We start from the raw sequence: 20,883 nt of genomic DNA, 5'->3' as shown, positions 1-20,883 counted from the left end.
GATGCATGAAAGCCCTGGGCCTAATCCCAGGAACATACACCACACATGCACACACACAAAAAAAAAAAAAAGAAAGAAAAAAATGAGAATTTATGATAACCAGATTAAAATAAAAACCTTAAGAAAATCAGACTTTTACATTGACAGGTCAAATGCCAAAAATAATTCAGTTCAATTTTTTCATCGACCAACCTCCTGATTTTCGTGTTCTTCTATGGGAGACTACTCTATCCCATTCTGGCTGGGTCCCTCTTGGACTTTTCACATCAGTCATAAAGTAAGCAGTGTACATATTTGTTGCAGAAATAAAAGCAAATATGTTTTAACCATGTTCCAATTTCTCTTAGAGTGAACATTAGGCTGTGTGGTAACATAGGTTTGGGATAGCTCCATAAAGGGGTCTATGTAGAAGGAAATCAATACATATGGTGAATTTCACTATGATATGCAAGACAGAATTATGATGTGCAGTTATTTTGAATGTATGTGTATGCTGCAAAGGTAGGAAAGGAACAGAACAGAAATAACATTTATTGAGGTCTACTAATTTGTTATGCTAAGCCAGTATGCATGTGATCTACTTTAATCCTCATAAAAACTCCTAATCAAACTGTTAGTAATTCATATAGTTAGAATTCCAATTCTGTCTATCTTGGTAGCCAAAGTTCTTATTAATTAGGAAGAGAAATCAAACTAAACAGAGTTGGGTTCGTGTTCAAAATGTAAGACAAAGAAGAAAGAGACAGGCAGGATTAAATTTTGAGACTACAGAACAGATTAACATATATTTTTTAATTAAAAATGAACTAAAGAAACAAACGAAAAGAATAGCTTTTAGAGGCTATAGACCCAAACCAGCCAAACAATTCCAAACAACAGTCATGCCTTATTCCTGGAACACTGACTGATCAAGTTCAAGTCTATGCATATGGCCGCAGTCAGGTAAACAGTAAGAGCCAGGCAGAGGCTGGTCTTCCCTCCAGGTGGTGGCCCTGGATTGGGGCAGAGGAATCGGACTTTCTGAACAGGCAGGCTCTACTTTGGCAATACGCTTATGAGGAGAATGCAAGGAAATATACTATTATTTTTAAACTACTATTACCATAATTGTCAATGGCTGCCTTCTTAACTTTTCTTTTTATGTTGTAATTATTAGCTTTACTTTTCCTGTGATATGTCAATCATAATTCTATTTATTACCTACCACAACAAACATACTGACCATCCACAGGGATCTGGCACATCTAAACTAATGGATAATCTCACACACTGCTTTTGAATAAAGATACAAGTAAAATAACACAGCATAGTGGAGCTCAAAGGTTCCATATTATAGAACACTTTTTTACAAAAGAGAATCAGAGTGATAAGCATAGATTATTTGCTGGATTAATTCCAGCTTTGACTACCAAATAATCACAATCTTCTGGGACCAATCTTGAAGATAGAATTATCTCAGGAGAGTATTGTGACAAAAGGTTTTATATGACTTTCAAATCTGATGTGAATTCATAGTGAATAAAAACAGTAGGAACAGGGCTACAAGGGTATGTGAAATTGAAGATGACTTAAGATACTCTAAATCTACAGAAAACCCAAGGAAGTTAGCACACCTGAGTGGCTATGACTCTGGGCAGAGAGAAGGCACCAACATTTGCTTGCAAAACACTGAAAATAAGTCTAACCAATTCTTAATAGAGCTTTTACTAGCTCTTGAGGAAACTGACATGTTGAAATTGTAGGATTCTAAATGACCAGAATTACCCCCTTTCAATCTTGTTATGCACAATTATTCCTTGCTGAAACAACATAGTTTTTTTCATCCGCTCCATCTTCCAAAGTTGCTAATTTCCTCAAAGAGCATCACAGTTGCTCTAGCTTGAATAGGGAGAGTGACCTCCAGAGGCCCATGAGTGGTGGGGACCATGGACACCACAGTGGCAGTATTTGGAGGTGCTTGGGCTTTTAAAATGGGGGCAGTGGGAGGTCCTTGGGTTCCTGGGGCATGCCCTCAAAGGGGACCTAAGACCCCATTAAATTTCTTTCTCTGTGTCTTTCTGCTTCTTGGCTTATGATGTGAGTTGTTGCTCAGATATGTGCTCCTGCCATAAAGTGCCACCCTCACCAGAGGCCCAAATTGATGGGGCTGCCTGATCTTATACTTGACCCTCCAAGTCCAAGAGCTAAGTAAACCTTTCCTTTCATACGTTAGTAACCTCAAGTATTTTACTGTATTATTGTAAAGCTTATTAGTTCAACAGCATAACTACAAAACCTACAAATGTCTTTCCTCTTTTCTCAGTCAACATTTGCTGCAGGCAGTTAGATTGGCACTGCCTACTGGCATTGTGACTAGATTTGCAGAACATTAGAGGTTTAGAAGCCAGGTTATCTTGCAAGGAACCGTTGCCATGGCTGCCACCAGGGCAAACTACTGAAGACCTTAGAATTCTATGGGATTGATATGTGCCAGTATGTTAATTTGAACCTAAGTTGTCTCCTAATTATTTAAGAACCCTCTAGTACCTTTCTGTGCTTGGGGAAATTTCTGAGCTTCTTAGATTATGACTTTTGTTTACCATTGTAAAATTGAATATCTGAGATGATGACATTAAGCAGTAAGAATAAAAATGTTTTCAAGTACTTATAACTGAGTCGCTAGAGTTCTGATCACTGAATGACCAGCTAATGACTCTAGAATCCAGTGGAGGTCATGCTTACTGCAATTATGGGTGCCAATTAATTCTAAGGTGCTCCACCTTCAAAGGAGTGTCTGTATGTCTTATCAGATACCATAAATAGCCTTTGGGTTTCAAAAGCAGATGTATTCATATTGTTATGTGTGTCAGAATCACTTGAAGTACTTAATAGAATGAAAGGTCCCAGGTAGCCCCAGTAATCTGCAGTTTTAAAGAAAACATCTCAGGTGATTCTGATGCAAGTGGTCTTTAAGGTCATGCTCAAAGAAGCACGGTACCTGAATATGCAAAATATTCATAGCAAGAAGCTGTGAACAGTTACCTCAAATTCATGAAAAGAGAAACACTAAGATAAAACTATTCCCATCCAGGAATCTGAGGTCAGAGGAAGATTCAGGTTTTGATGTTGTAAGTACATTTTACAAATTTATTCAAGTAAAGTTGGTAGTACAAATAGACACTTTGGAGGCAGATCTGTCTAAATAAATTATTTATGAACAAGTAAGTATTTTAAATTCTTTGGAAATTCTGAGTAAATTCCTTTGAAATCTCAGGATTGGGTTTCAAAACAATCACAAAATCAAAAGAATCACAATCTGAACATGTCTGACCAGAAAGCACAATCTACAAGGGTTGTTAGAAAATTATTTTTAATGTGAGGGATGCTAAAGAAAACAAATACAAAGACTTACTTAAACAAATTTGTGCTTGCATTTGGAAATTTAGACTACCCACTCTCACAAAAAGAACGGTTAAATGCTAATTCATATGACTACAAACATCACCTGGTTTTGTAAACCCAAGAGTACAGGCTCTTTGCTCTGAAAGTGGATCAAACCTACCAAGTGATATCAAAATACCTACTTAGCACTCTCAGGCATTAGACATTAATATTAAAACATTTTCTCCTATAGAATTAAAATACAAATTTGGCACCAGAAGGTAACAAATTTGCTTTTGATTTAATGCAGCACAACTTAAAAGTCTCTAAGAAAGTTTGCCATCCTCGAGAGCCACAGGCCTGCCCTTAATGCCTCAGGAGATTTGTACTTCTCAGAAGTACCTGGTATAGTTGCTCCACATAAATCCTCATCCCAAGGACAACATCTGTGACTCCACCCTCAACAGATTTCTAAAGACAGCTCAAAGGAACATGTTAACTCACACTCTAACCTTGAGCCAACCAGCATATGCCTGCAGGAATGGTTGGAAATACAGAAATACACTCTAGGCGTTTACTGGGTTACAACAGAAAGAAAGCTAAAGACTCCTAGTTCATTACAGTAAAATATCCTGAAAATGCGTTCAGACTATTTTTAACATTTATCCACGGCAAAGTATTGCAGAAACTAAGACTGATTTAGAGGTCTTTGGATATAAATTTTTAAATGATTTCATATCAGAAAGGGCTTCAAGGTGACTGTTTTTGCATGTTTCGGGATGTGCATTTGCTGATGATGACAAATAGATAATTAAAATCCCCAGTCTCAGGAATGTGAGAAATGTGATCTTTTGGGGATGGCCACTCCTAAAAGGATTCGTAGTGAGTCACTGCTCATGGTATGAAATAATTTTCATTGGTTAGAAAGGCTGAGAGGATAACTGTGAGCTAATTTTAATAGCTTTTGGTCAATGGCAGAAGGTTGGAAGCATACAGCCAACAATAAATCTTATTTTTCAATAAACAATTTTATCACTTTCAAAATTTCATAAATATTTAATTTTAATTATCTTGCACACACATTCTAGTGGCTTAACAAAAGATAACTAAAAGCATAATCATACGTGTATATTTCTCCCAAATGAGTCTAACACAAACAGCTACAGAATCATTTTTCTCTCTCTGTCCACCAAGTACAATAAATTATACATTGGAATCAATGTCTATTATTATTGATACCTCTCATGAATCCATTATAAAATACAAGTAGTACAAAAGTTTTACTGATATCACAAGGTACTTTAACATAAAGGATAGGGACTGAGGAAAGGATTCAGAAACTAAGTATCTTTCATAAAATCAGAACTTCTAAGGCAGTGGACAGTATCAGAGGGAATCCAGGGTCCTTGGTCAGCTTTCTGTAGCACTGTTCAACTGAAGTAAAGTAGCTCTGTGTCTCTATAACAGAAATCCAGACAGAAAGGCCAGCCTGCCAAGCTATCTCTCACAAAAGGTTTGAAAGTAAAAAACATAAACAAAAGACAAAAAACAAACAAAACAAAACAAAAAAAGGGTTTCTAAGTCGTTTCTTCTCAAGTTCATTTATGAAATGTCGGCCCCATTGTACATTCAAACAATCAATCTGAAAGTAGGAAAAACAGCATCTCATCAAGCTGGGTCAAGGGTGCACTTGCTTCTCAGGCACACATTGTACCACTATCTTCTGCAATAAGTGAAGAAATGGTCAACATATGTTTTGAAAGAGAATTCTTAAACAAGAAAACAAAATACCTTTGTCTATCTTCTTTTAGGTTTGGGATTATTCTCTTATTAACCAAGTGACACTTAGTAGAATAAAATACAGAAATAGCAAATGACTCTATGACTAGCATGACTCTTTTAACCTGAAGTGAATAAATTCTAAAATTGTTTAGACTACTGGGTTGTCAAAATTTAAAACATACTGCATATTATAATGAAGGATTTGAAGGAACTGGATCCACTCATGCATGGCTGATAGGGTTAAAAAGCCTTGGGAATATAATTTCTACTACTTATCAAAAATATTAGGGACTTTGAACCCCAAATTCCACTTACAGAAATCAAACTTACTAAAATACACATGAAAGTTTATAGTTTGATAAATTAATAACTGATGATAAATTTATGATTAATTATGTAAAAAGCATATGCTGACATGATCCTGTACCAAATATTAAATTAGGTGGTAATAATAAAAGGATGAGGCAAAGTGCTCCCCCTCCAGATCATCCAGGAACTATCAGGAACTGGGAAAGGTGACTGGGAGCAATCAAGCAGTAACTGCTATAACACTGGTCCACAGAACATCATTTTACTCTTTCTAGAAGGACAGACAAGGTTGTGATGAGGGAGGGTGAATGAAATAACATTTCTTCCAGGGAATGGCAATATTCTGGACAGACAAGGAGGATGAGATAAAAAGGAATTTCATGTCATGGGCAAACTCATTTGTCTTGAAGTCAAGGACTCTACTGTTTTGCTGTTTGACAGTGAATTTCCACCTCCTTTCCATAACCGCCCCCCTGCCCCCAACACACACACTTAAAAGCTGTGCAACCTTAGGAAAGTGGCTTAACTTCTCTTAGCCTCCATGTCTATGCTATAAAGTGGCAATAGTAACCACAGACATTCTGTATATTTCTTAAGATTGAATGAAGATGGTCATTAATAAAAGTCTCTGCAAAGTATCTGGCACGTAAGTATGTAAAAAAATTTGCTGTTTTTCTACTTGTTATTTTTAAAGCCAAGGAGAGCCTGATGTGTTCAGAAAATGGAAAGAAGGTTGTTAGATGGTGAATAGCAAAATTATGGAAAATTTCCAAGAATACAATAAAATGTAAATAATACTTAGCTCCAAGTAAGTACAGGACATTCACCTGGATAAATCTGATTTTATAATCTCTCTCTCTCTCTCTCTCTCTCTCCTTTTTCTCAGTGCAATATTACATAAGTATACCCTTTCTGGCCATCTGGACTTTCTAAACATCCATATAAAATATGTTGCCATCACACCTAATGCTTTCTTCAAAGTCTGCATATTTTACTACACAGCAAAGGCTACCTCTTAGCCATTAACCCACATCACACCTCAGTAGGTCTTTCTCCACCTTTATTATTTTTAAATTTTTGCCCAAGAAGTTGTTGCTGTGGCATTGAAGGACCCTCCTTTACTTTTTCTGCAAGTGAGTTTCTGTTCATACTAAATGACTACATGCAATTGGTACCACTTCATTAGAAACTTCCTTGCAGGTAAATTGTCCTTAGAGCTGTCACTCAGCAAGTAGGCAAATGTATGCCTGCAACACAAGGTGCCTGGTCAGAATGAGGTGCCAATACAGCGTGCTTTACCAGGTAAGAAAACAGTGCAGCCTCCTTAGTAGCAACGGAGAAATCAAAAGTCTGAGGTTTTTGGTTTTTGTTTCTTTTTAATAGAAAATCACCTGAAATTTCTTCTTTTCCCTTCTTTATGTGTTACCCCTTCTATATTACTTATTTCTACAAAAAACAATCTCTGTAACTTGGTCGCAAACTTGACTTTGCTTCTGTCAAAGTAATTATCAAGTCTTCTATATGTAAGCTCATTAGTTTTGATGGATTAGAATGCCGCAGGGAATGATATGCTTTTTAACATATGGAAGAGAATTGAGATTTGATGGAGTACATAAACTGTAAAAGCAGTTTCAGGGCCTGGGAATGAAACAATGCCTATACTGAGATAAGTCGTGTGTTCATATCAGTTCAGGTATAACTAACCAGTGTCACACATTTGCTTTAGGAGAAAAGGTAATTATGACAACCAGGTAAGTAAAGAGAAATGTCCATGTCCTAAGTTGTAGTTTATAAAATTAAAACTGTAACTGGATATGAAAGAGTGCAAAATACTAAAAGAACTGTTTACCATTTAGTGTCAAAATTTAATAAGTACCTTGAGTTTATTATTTCATTTGATGACTGTTCAAAGGAATAACTGATTTTTACATTATACATCTACTAGTGAAAGTAATACAAATATTACTATTACCAATACAACTAAAAGCTTTTACTACAAGATTGACAAATATTTTGTCCAGAACAGTCTTATCCTGTGGATATTTATATCTGTCTCACAGCTCAAGCTTTTCATAATGAATCACATTCAAAAGAATATTAATAAAAGATATACTGGCATATGTCAAGAAAAAAAATTGCTGATGCTTGAAGATATTTTCTATCAAAAGTTAAATATGGCACAATGGCCATATTTTAGAGTCATTAATGAAATTGGGAAGAGATTATTAATCTCCAGAGTATTAAATTGAACTTGCAGTGAAATTGATCAAGTTTCTCCTGTCTCAGAAATACCCTATGGCTATTATTGATCAAGAATTTGGCACAGTGATTATAATTCATATCTAAACACGACGATTGTGAGATAGAAAATATTTTTAATATCCTAAAATCAAAGTATACATACTACTGAGCTTGATACAGAAAATCTTATAGGCAGGAGTTTTTATTATGAAGATCCACAGGAAAACATACCTGGCCAGGCTAAAGGCATCGTCAATCAAACCTGCACGGTTACTGACAGAAAGAACCTATAAGGCCAACCAGGAAAAGAAAAAAAAAAAAAAGAGAATCATTTATGATTAAAATGATAGGTATTCACATGTCAAAGTACATTGTTGATGAGCAAATCTAGAATATACCTCATGGTTCCTGATTAACTGATCAATTAATAATCTCCAGTTCCTTAGGTCATAGTTGACTCTGAAGTAACCAGTTTGATTGATGTTCCCCAGCAGCCAGCTTCCCTTGTCCAAATAAGCTATTCTGTGATGTTCTAAAAATAACATTTTGAGAGTAAATAGATTTAGAAATTTAAGAGTTAAAAAGGAATCAAGTATGCTTTCTTAATACAAGATATAACAAAACCAATAATTTAAAGGAAATACTATCCTAAATATCTAATTGAAACCCACTCTTAATTACTTGCATTTAGAATTGGTGAGAAAAACGTTTAGATGAATACTGTTATCTCAGTTAATTATTTTCTTATAACAAATAGTTTGTTCTTGACAAAACATCCTTACCTATACAATATTTTCCTTCTCAAAATAAATGTAACCTAGAAATACACTACTATATTCATGTAGCTTTTAATTAGGTTGTAAGTGCATGTGCAACTAAAAGAAATGGGTTTAAACACATACTCTACTTATTTTAATTGTCAGAAAGTGATTAGAACAATGCAGTTCATTCACTTAAAACTCACCATTGTTTCCTGCCTTTTTTCACAGGCTTTCATAGGACTACTAATAAATAACACACTTTTCGACATCATCAATAACGCTAGAAAAAGGAAACCTCATTTGTTTTAGATTCTGATAGTTCCACATAGACTTATAAACAAAGATAATAAATTCTGCTTATTGGACTCACTTTGGAAAATGGTAACATATTTTGTTTACCAGCTAATTCAATGAACAGAAGCCAGTAAAAATGATATACCTTCTTACATATTTAATTTTTCAAATGTGGTAGAGAGAGTGAACTACATTCACTTGTAAAGTCAGCCTTTATTGACTTCCTAGAAGCAGGCTTCAGGATTCCAGGGATTTGGGTGTTAATCTTCAGGACTTATGCCTCTCAGAATTTACACTATGAAGTTGATTTTAAAAATCACATGCACACACACATACACACCATATGACATCCAGGAGGAAAAATATTAAAACCATACTGTTATATTCTAATTTTTACAATAGCTCAAAATCATAGATGGTAACACAGAGGCCATTTGACTCGTAACTCTATAACAGACGCACCTTCGGTTCTTACTCCATTATCAAGATGTTGACACACCAGAATACAAAACAGGAAATACAGTCTTCCCCTTTATTTCCTTGAAGGACTGAATTTACAAAGGACTCTCTCTCAAGGAAAGGCCACAAGGAAAGGTTTCACAAGAAAAGGTTTCACAAGAAAAGGTTTACCACAAGAACCACTGGGTGGACATTAATGACCACTCATTTCTGAGGTCTTTTACGGGGTGGGCTATTTAATACAATGCACCTACAAATTGCTTGTTTTTAAAGATCTGCAGTAAAGCAAAAGTGCTTAAGCTCAAATGTATATTGAATATAAAAATTTAATGTTTCAGATATTATTCAGCTCTCACTACCTTTATAAACTGTGTTCACTGAACCAGGTAAAGAAAAGAGGTTCCAACAGACTAATCAGGTTGACTAAGAATAGTAGACATTACTAAAGAATAAAAATGGCTTCTCAAGTCTTTGAAGCTTCATAAATACATATTTTTCAAAATTTTAATGTGTCATCCACACACTTGCTTCAAAGAAGGTTTAGAATGTCACCCCAGTCTACAGATGTAAAAATTATAACAAAAATAACAAGAAAACATGACATTTTAAAAAGCTGAAATAACATTATAAGGCGAGATATTAATTAATCATGCCTAAATTCAGGGAAGAGAATTAAAACTTAAATATTAAAAATATTGTTTCTTCTGAGCATTCCTAATTGTCTTCAAGTATACTAAGCTTTTCATTACAAATAATAAGACTATAATTGAATTTACCTAAAAGCAAATTTGAAAATTTTCATTTAAGAATGTTTTTTAAAAATTATAATTCTAAAGCATCAAGTTTAAAATATGAACACATGATTTAAATTTTTATAAATCTGACATAGTCATTAATTCCTATAATATTTAAATCTATCCTTAAAGTTACTTCCTGTTCATATTTTAGATAGCTGGCCTGAATTAAACCCATGTGATTCACTTGGTTATATTTTTAAAACTTAATCCATTCAAAGATGTATTAAGTAGGATATAGTCAAATTAAAATTAATATGAATATTAAAATAGGAAAACAATCCACATACTTTCTATATCATCTGACTAGAATAAGCAGACAGGCATCTATTGTTTTTAAGTATGCCATTATTGAATTTCTAACTTAAACCTGAAGGTTATTACTATTCATGAATACTTTTATGCCTTTATTACAAATGAGATCTTTGAAGAAATGGTTTCCTGAAAGATTTTGTAATAGATTTTTAAATATCTTTTCAGTTCTAGTTAATTATATTCCTAAAATGTTCTTCAAATTAACTAATGGCAAGCAATGAATTTTAAAGAGATCTTTTCCAATGGTCTAATGAGGTATAGTATTTGATGAGTACCATAATAAAAAGTGTGGAGGTTATATTTTGAGTGTTGGTAGTAATAATTAAAAATTATATTTATATCCAAAATGGTCCAATTTCAGACTATATTAAGGCACAAACTAGCTGATATTTTATAAGATTTTTATATTTTATACATTTTTAGAATAAAAAGAGAAATGAGATTAGGAATTTATACCAAATATTTGCTTGTTACAGAATAATTAGAATTAAAATAATAATAATAATAAGGGGAATAACATGGGACAAACCCAGGAATAATAACAGGTACTGAATGCCTCACTGGACTCGTGCAAACTGAATGAGATCATGTTTTATGGAACCTTTAAAGAACTATGTGCACATATCCAAAAGCATCATAATGAGTAACTGACAAATCTTAAAAGCAACCTATTGAAGTGTTTAAATTCTGTGTGTGTGTGTGTGTGTGTGTGTGTAGTCAGGAGCAGCACAGAGTAAAAAAAGGAAACTAAACTTTTAAATGTTAAACTAAACTCCTAAGATAAAAAGCAAGCACTTTATCTCACTAACTGACTGACACTGGGTAAGTTATTTCTGAAACCTTAATTTCCTCAAATGTAAAATGTGGGCAAAGACAATACTCATTTTAATGGTTTGTGTATCTCAAATGAGTCAATGTTTGAGGAAAGCACCACAGCATTAGGCTATTTTTAATGTTTACACTTAATTTTCAAGATCAGTTTCTGTTTTATTTTGAATCTTTTCTTTCCTAACATTTGGCACTAAATTTATTCCCCTCAATGCACCATTAATTGAATAGCCAGTCAATATGCAAGCTACTATATTTATAAATGTCTAAATTCTTGGTATTTTCCTAGTAAGAATGAAAAAGATAAATACTTCAACCTGACTTTAAAAACTTAAAAAATGGTTTAAAACTATTTTTAGGCTATATTGATCTTTGCCTTACCCTGGAATTAATTAGATATTTGTCCAAAGTTTTAAAGAACAAATTGCCAAGAACACAAGATTAAAATCAAATGTATACATATTATCCACCAAAGACTTTGACTTAGTATAGTATGAAATCAAATCTATGTTACTACTGGCAGTGAAAATTACAAAAAAACAATCTGTTTATTATAATTAAATGTACAATTTCTTTTCACATGTTGATAAGAACTGACCAGAATATTTACTTTATGTTTTTATGGAGGAAAACATGAAATACTGATTCATTGATAAGATTGATCTCATTGATACTGATTATATTTTAAAGCAAAGTACATATGACAATTTATAAAGGATCTAAAAGTTAATATCTCCCCCACCAAACTCTGTCTGGTATTAGTTTTATTATGGGTCTTCAGAAAGACAAACTTCAAGATAAAATTGAATACCTACAGAATAGAACTGAAAAGGCAAAACAAGGCAATCTTTTCTTTTAGGTCTCTTTTGGAAAAATTCTTCCAGATTTTTTAATTTATAAAGTTTTCAGGAAGCATTTACTTAATATGAGTATCCCCCCACAAAGCTTTGACATTTCAATGTTCATATCAAACAGAAGATGCTACTGTGATTTAATGGATGATAATACACTATGCCCTGCAGGTTGCACATTGTACAACTTGGGCAGGGGGCATTCATGTCATAGTCTATGTAAATAGTGCTTCCTAGAATTAGGTGCTTCACAAATTGTGCAGCTGTGTATGACATTCATACATATCAATACAGGCAATATTTTAGGCAAGCATGATTTGAACTAATACACTGTTAGTATTCCTGACAAACAATAAAAGGATATAAAGAATAATCCCTCAAACATAGCCACCAGTGGCTATGGGTCAAAGAAAACTCTGACACTATTCTCGATTCTCGGTGGGATAAGAAGATTCTATGAATAACACTATGGAAATAACTAGAGTTGGAGGAAATGGACCTGGGAAATGAATACAATAAGAATCAGACTCACACGCACACTGTCTAAAAATGAAGTGTTGGGCCACTCCTGATGTTTGATCAATATACCTTACACTTTTTAAATTTTCTCCATTTTCATTCTACCTTACAAAGATAAATATTTTGCTTTATTTCTGAAGATGGTTCTATCTCATGCTCCTATCATTCCTAGGGTGGCATGACTTTATTCTAATAGTTGGAACTTTATAGTAATTGCTTTCACTCATCATTTCATAACAGAATACATAGGTAAACAAAATAACTACATGAATGGAAAAGAGAGGTATACAGATAAATAATACAGTCGGTGTAAATTCAGAACCATGCAATGAAACTATAGATTCTAATTACTTAGAAAGAGAAATATCAATAAATGTTAGTGTAAACATGTTAATGTCATATTAGATTACACAGGCATGTTTTATATATATATGTATCATTTCTATAGAAAAGGGAGACAATAAAACCATATCCCTGAATGTCCCCATTTTTCCCCCAGAAAAACCTCACCAAGTTAGAGGAATACTGAGAGCAAGCTTGGGCTAGAAAATCCAGGTATTTATTATCTTGAAGAACACTGGCTTTGTTTTATGCACACTGGGAATTAGGGCAAATTAGTGTTATCTGTAGAAAGCTACTTTCTTGCATCTGTGCCAAGACACTTGCTCCTTGGGATGCTGGCCATGTAAGCTAACTAAGAAAACCATGCAAGTTAATGCACACACTGTCACTGCTTCTGCAGCCTAACATAAAACCCCTATCTCACTGGCAGCCAGGGTAGAACTGAGGGCACTATGGAAAGGATAGGTGTCACTCATCCAGTCAGCAGCCACTAGACAAATCATCATGAAGGAGAGGAGGCAATGCTTGGAGAAACACCTTGAAGGACAGATGTGCTATCTGTCACTGATCTCTTGCAAGCTTTCCTCAGTAAATCCTATGTACCACATGTCATTTGTGAGCAATTTATTTGGCCTTTCTGCAACCTAACCTATTTCCCTGGCACAGTTGGGCTGTGGATCTGACAACATACAACATGTATAAGTGAAAATACATATTTTCATAATATGTGATGATGTGTTAAAAAACATTAAAAATTTGAATAATATTTAAGTAAAAATACACCTGTAATTCTAAGTGTTTATACTTTGGGCAAACAAATTAGATTTTGCTTTAAAACTTGTTTCCTGCATGTATTTTAAGCACTTAAATCCCCCTTCTAATAGCAAGGCAGAAGGGAAAAAACAGCTGTTTATTTATACCTCACCTTATTTGAAAAAAAAATATTTGTGGCTGTTGAAAATGATGTAAGGTAACATCAATTAACAGCATGTGAGAAAGGAATAAGAAAAACAAAATATGAACACACTTGACCATCTAGATCTAAATGAAATGTTACATAAAAGATGATAATTGATTTTCTCTAACTCAATGGAAAATAAAAATAAAAGGGACTTGGTTCACGTTTCAGCTTGAAGGATACAGATTGGATTCAAGAAATAGGTTTCTGACAGTGAATTGAAATAGGTCACTATCTTATTTGAAGATATTTAGAAAGAATAGAATCTCATCTCCCTCTGCTTCTTGAGGTTTGACCCAACCTAGGAGATGGTTAGATGCCATGTCAAAGCTCCTCCCTAGTGGTCCTATAATTATGTAATTCCATGGAGAATATTGCCTTTTTCATCCTTTAAAGAGATAGTCTGGTAAGTAAAAGATAGCAGGAAAATGGGATTAAATATTAGGCCAACATTTCAGTATTTGAAATAATGTTCTACTGGGGAGTTATGATTATATTTTAATTACACTTGGGATTACAAAATTACACAGATTAAAACAGATAATATTAATTCTATAGATATTTATTTTTAAAATTTCTCTTTACCATGAGAGAAACAAATATATAATTACACAGGAAGCTTGAAATTAGACTATTTAGAAACTATTCTATACTGTACCTAATTTTGTAGGAGTTACTAACATTACTTTCTCAACATAATTTGGTTTTATTCACATTTTATAACAGCTAAAACTAGAGGTTAAGTTGCTAAACAATTATCTGAAACCAAATAGTTCCTCAGGGGAGAATATATATTTTACCTGATTTGTTAGACACCCAAATAATTGCTTCTGAAGACACATGGCTTCTATTTCCTACCACAATAGTTAATGGAATCTGCCACAGGTAACTGCAAAATAAGAGAGAAGCTTTAAGAATAAAAATAGCTACATCCAAACAAAAACAAACAACATTTTCTATGCACCTTCTATATGATTTTTATTGCTCTCTTCAGTAAAAACAAATAAATAAATATGTAAATCTTAGTTATAAAGGAAAATGTAAGTCATGAAGATGAGTTTATTATTTCAATGCCACTAAGAAAGGCTTAACTTTGAACAAAGTTTGAGTTTCAGTGCAAAAGAAATGCCAACAAAATAATTTATCTTGCAGAAAAAAATATAGATTTACATTTTAAAAATAAAAAGTAACTATAATCCAAAAATCTGAACCACCCTATGCATTGATAAAAGTCTAAAAATAATCCATTTCTACTTTTTTCTGTATTAGATTAATATATATTTCAGTGGCTTATACATTTACACTTTAACATTTTCCTTAGTTATTGTCTAACAATTCTGGAGACACTACTAACATATTTTTAAAGAGTGAATAATATGGCACATCTAATGCTACTGAGTAAAGAATAAAGGGAGAACAAAACTAATCGGATTTCCCTAAAATCCAGATCAATACCAACAACACTGTAGGACACACTTAATGCTCTGTTTCCCAAAATGAAATTTCCAAATTGATGTGTCAAAGTATCCATCAATATGCAGGGTCACTCATGAGTCTCAGCTATTAAAAAGAAACATTTTTTAATTTTACCTTTACCTTTTTATTTGATGTCTAGGCTTGTACATGAGGTAGTATCAATTTAATCTTAAGGAGCAGCCAGCGATATGCTGGATGATTTTACAATAAGCCCAATGACTTGACTTAGCTTTCTTCCTTGAAACACAACCTGATTATTTTGATCTCTCCATTGTACCATTAGAAACAGGGATAACCAACAATTACAGTAGGGGAAAAATAATTTTTATTTTAGAAATTAAGTAAAGATATTGTGTGAGTTTAATATCTATGAGAATAAATGGAGAATGGAATACTTTTCAGGGATCATGCTTGGGGCAATATACTGAATCAGGAGCATGTCTTTTTGATGATGGGAGAAAAGGGTGTCTCCACTGAATCCATCATGTGGAATTTGATGATTTTATCAGTTCACGGTTTCATTCATGATAAAAAGAATTCTGTGATACAAAAGATTCTGAATGGAAGATTGGAAAAAATTCATAATTGTATATCAACTGCTATATCCATTACTGAAAGTTAAGAAAAGCACATTTAAGATTCTAAATTAGAAAACTACATATTATATTTAATTACAGAAATATTTTTGAGTGCCAGCTAGGCACAGATACTATGCTATACTATAATGAACTCTCCATAATTAGTCAGGAAATAAATACCTTATGGTAGTCATTCTTGATAGTTAAAAACTTAATCAGCAACTACCCATGTAAGCTCTTCAATAATTACGTCCACACTTCCAACAAAGGACTAAAAATAGCTCACATATTTAATTATAGATTTACTGGAAGGAAGATACAAAAAAATTGATATATTTCTTTAATAGCTGTTCTCTAAAAATAATGAATCTCTTTTGGTTAATTTTAATAATTACAAAACAATGCCTCCACTTTGCGTCTAATTCTCAAGTTAAATTACAGGGTCATTTATAAAATCTAGGAAAGAAGAGTAATTTTATAAATTGCTCAACAGCAATTTGAATCTGACTAAATATGATTGAATTGACTTAAATTAAACTAAAATAAAAGAGGCCAAATTAACTTATATATAAAACAAAAATGCACTTGATGAACTTGACATTTTAGTAGGTATCTTCCACATTGAGTTGGGTCAAGCAAATGTGAAGTCAAATAAGTATTAGCTAAAGAGCAAGGAAAATATAAAATTTAGGACAATTAAAAATCATTAAGGGGAAGGGTGTCTTTTTGTAGCACAATCATGTTTGTAAAACACTGTGTCCCCTAATACATGTATTTGAACTGTATTCTTCCAAATAGCTAGAGATTATGATAAAAATTGAGATGTTTCAATATGAGTTTTCAAAAGCAACTCTAAGGTACATGAAAAAGACATTCATATAAATACTTGCATGGTGCTTACAGTCAATATCATATGCATAGGGAAAATGACTTAAATAAGCAGACTCTCTATTGCACAGCTGTTGTGATATAAAAAAGTTACCTATTATAAGATTTTAGAACACAAACACTGGGGTATTTGTAAAATTCTTAAAATAGACTTCTATGTTTTCTCTAAGGAAGTATTGTATCCTACACAAAATCTATACACCAAAGACAAATTGTTGCAAGTTACCACACAGATCTGAAATTTTGTATTCATTTCAGAATTGCTGGTCTTGTTGATATCCTGCTATTTTTCATAACTTTTTAAGCAACACATATTTGGTCATTTTATAAATTTCATTTTAAAAGCAAAGAAAGCATGATAATCATGTTGGATTTTGTTTGTTTGTTTTGTTAAAACACTAGAAGACACTCAATGCTGTTGGATGAAGGGCCTGTATGGTATGTTCTAAAGAAATCTGTGTTCAGTGGGTTGGCTTTCAAAGAGACTAGAAGAAAGATTTTTGTGAGACTGGATTATTTCCACCACTTGAGTTTAATTTGAATTTTAATTATTTCATTTAACCATTAAAAAACTTTAAAAATGCATTTAAGAAGACCCTAAAGCCATTTATTTTCTTTAATAGTTCCTGGGATCACTTGTCTTTTATTATTAGTTTACATTTTTACAATAAAGCAACATTTATTTTAAAGATTACTTTAAAGTAGAAAAGAATGGACACGCATTTTAGCTGGAGTCAGGAACCTTTTAAAAAACAGTATCAACATTAATAAAGGATTAGTGTAGACCTTGTGAAAAACTAGAGATTGTTACTATCAGGTCAGTAAGACAAGAGAAGTATGACCATGAAGGTAAATAGAATTCTCTTCAACACAGAACGCTTAGAAGCTCCTCTGTGTATGAGGAAACATCATACAACACTGTAGTGCACTAACTTTATAAAGAAAAAGGCCACATCAATCACCATTTCCCAAATACCAAAGTTCTAGCACATTTTTATACTGTTAGATATTCATTAACTTTATGCAATTATTAGTTACTTAAAGATCTTTTGGGGCTGGAGTCTTGGTTCAGTGGTAGAGTGCTTGCCCAGCATGTATAAGGCACTGGGTTTGATTCTCATTACCACATATAAAAAAAATAAAATAAAGTCCATTGGCAACTAAAACAATTTTAAAAAAAGATCTTTCCTTTTTCTGCTGCAATGCAATTGTCACATATGAAATATAAAATTACTGAACACATTAAAATGTTCTATGCATGTCATAGTTATGTTCTAGTATCCCCTAGAAAAATGAAAACAAAGAATTGACTCTCCTGGCTCAGAAAACATCCACAATTCACAGAATTTCTGGCATAGATAGGCAGTAGGTTTTACTGCATCAACTGTTTGCACCATGTATAAAAATCTAGGAGGGCTATGTACAAAAGCCGGACAGAATTAGTATTGAATCTTTGACCAGAATGTCACAGTGAATTAAAAGATCAATAATATAAAATTGGAATACTACATTTTCAACTGCAAGCTCTATTATTTCATAATAGATAGAAAGTCATTTTTGAGACTAATGGGATGCCCTGTATTATCGTTCTTTTAATATTTTCTCTGCCAAGTTCTCAGGGTTCAAAATCATCCATATGATTTTACAATAGCAAATATGAAGCTCTAGATGTTACAAACATATACAGCCTGTGAAAAATTTTTCCCAGACTCACAGCTGGTATATCTGATGTCTGGTACAGGTTCACAAAGTATTTTTGTTCAAAATTTTTTCTGTCATCTATGTGTCTTTTATATTTCTCTGCATCAGTATGCTGTGTCAGACTTAGCCTCCTTGAAGGCCTGGTCTGAGTATCTCCAGCTTTGCCTCAGTCAAGTCGTTTTTACGTACTTCCTGGTGAGACCAGGGTTGATGCTGAAGCATGTTTAGCCTGGGGCCAGACGGTGAGTGATTAGAAGTAGCACTTGGCAGCTGTGGGAATCGGGGCTGGGGAGAGCAGCCTTGATAGGCAGACCTAGACAGTAGCCACAGTGCAGCAGAGTCATGTGGTATTTCAGGAAAACAGACAGAGGGGAGGCAGAGGGCGGTGCCTTGAAGACCAGTGTGTATATTGAGAAGGTTTAAGATGCTTTCCTAAATTATATTCCATACGTAGTCACCAGAAAATATTAATGAATTTCTCAATCACTTCTCTGAATATCCAGAGTTGGAGGTAGCCAACTTGGGAATGATTTCCATTCCTCTTAGAGATAACAAAGTAAACTCTGCTCCCTGTCCCTGGATACTGGTGGTTGATGAAGTCAGACTCCTAATTTCCCAAGGTAATGGGAGACAGCATATGGTTAACCTAATCCAGGGCAACTTAGAAAAAAATGAAACTGGCCAATATGGTTCTAATATCATTCTTTGGCTTAGTCTTTAAAATATCACACACACACACACACACACACACACACACACAAATGAGGTAAAAAAAAATCCTACATGCTGAATTATCAGTAATTAAGTTAGAGTTTCAAAAGAAAGGATAAGTCACAACAAATCAAGATTCTATGTATGTTATCAGTTTAGTGGTTTCAAACGCTAAAAGTGAAGGAAAGAGAACTTATTTTTGATATGAAGTGGCATTCATATTTAGGTCATTTTAAGAACTGTATTTTAAGTTCCTTTGAGTCAGGCATTATTTAGATTTTCATTTGCTTTAATTGATTTTTCTGGATTGTTAGTTTCTTTTTTTTCATTTGTCTTATAAATCTCATGGTTTTCTCAATTCTAAGAAATTCACTGCAGTGCACCTTAACTTTCTTGTATTTAATTCAAGAAATATTCATGAAGAAAAGTGAAAAATCACATCAATTTTTTACATCATTATTATAATTGAAAATTCCATTTTCCAAAATAAATAATGTTGTCATATTGAGAGTTAAAATATCTATAACATGGAAGTAAAGGAATCAAAATGAAATAACATGTGTAAAGAAAGAAATTAAAATTATATTTCACTTACAATATTTCAGAATTGTATTATCAATGCTTTTAAAATTATGAAAAGTTCAATGTGAAATGTAAAAATAAAAGTATTTATTCACGTAAAAAGAAGAGTGCTCTACCTGTTATTTTGAAGTTCAAGTGATTTAGTTTTAGCACTGATGTCATAAATAAAATGTTGTTGGGTAATTATTATTCTATTTTCTGCCGTTGTATTTCCCAAGATGGTGATAACAGGATAACCCATCTGGAGTGTCCACTGATCCATTACTTCTTGTATATTTACATATTTTCCATTCCTTTTTAAAGCCTTTACAACCAAAATTGTATAAATTAGTTTTATAAACATGAATTATAAATATAATTAACATTAAGCCATTTTAATTATTACTTTTTAAATTTTCTAAATATGAAAACATTTAAATTCAGTGACATTAATACAGCACACTAGTAAAATTAATCTTTCTATAAATTATGCTTCCTATATATATGTATAGGCATGAAAGTTTTATTAACATTAAAGTTTATACATAATAGAAAATAAAATATACTTTAATATTAAAGCAAGTATTTGTAGCATCATTTACAATCCCTCAAATGTCTATAATCACGTAGAAAAAAATATCTTTCAAACTTCAGTATGTCTTTAACATGAATCTCTGATATCATATGAAAATCACACTTTAGAAATAGTGTCATATCTTTATCACTCTTTGTAGTTTAAATAATTTTGAACCCCTTTATATCAAAAATAGGAAGCAATATGAGGAAAAGGGAAATAAAGAAGTAAAGACAAAGTGTCAGCATCAATAAAAGTTAATAATGTCTTATACACTCAATTCAAATGTTCAAGTAGACATTTTGATATTTGAGCTTCCTATACTTTACCTCTGATAATGTATTCCAGAGATCATTTCTGGCTGCATTGCCATACTTATGAATGGTTAAATAATCCTATAAGAATATAAAATTGTAATTACAATTCAAAGGTTAAGCAATTACCAGTAAACACATTTCTTTCTCAATTCAATTAACCATTTCCATGTTTTAGAATAGCATTAATACAAAGAAAAAAGACATGCAAAAAGGTGAAGAATCTATTCTGAAATATTCCAAAGAGATTTCAGTATAACATATTTC

The 20,883-nt window shown here is 32.9% G+C and overlaps 1 protein-coding gene across 1 annotated transcript in view; it reads right to left on the bottom strand.

Moving 5' to 3' along the window:
• Trhde (thyrotropin releasing hormone degrading enzyme) overlaps positions 1-20,883 on the bottom strand; it is a 367,467-nt gene that overhangs the window by 75,490 nt on the left and 271,094 nt on the right. Inside the window, exons 8-12 of the mRNA XM_047548697.1 lie at positions 20,632-20,697; positions 19,866-20,053; positions 14,614-14,702; positions 8,091-8,224; positions 7,924-7,979 (exon numbers count right to left, since the gene is read on the bottom strand). Coding sequence (XP_047404653.1) covers positions 7,924-7,979; positions 8,091-8,224; positions 14,614-14,702; positions 19,866-20,053; positions 20,632-20,697 — 533 coding nt within the window. The remainder of the gene's footprint in view (positions 1-7,923; positions 7,980-8,090; positions 8,225-14,613; positions 14,703-19,865; positions 20,054-20,631; positions 20,698-20,883) is intronic.

The sequence above is a fragment of the Sciurus carolinensis genome, chromosome 4 (assembly GCF_902686445.1).
Source record: "Sciurus carolinensis chromosome 4, mSciCar1.2, whole genome shotgun sequence".
Taxonomy (NCBI): domain Eukaryota; kingdom Metazoa; phylum Chordata; class Mammalia; order Rodentia; family Sciuridae; genus Sciurus; species Sciurus carolinensis.
This window is presented reverse-complemented; position numbering and strand designations above follow the sequence as displayed.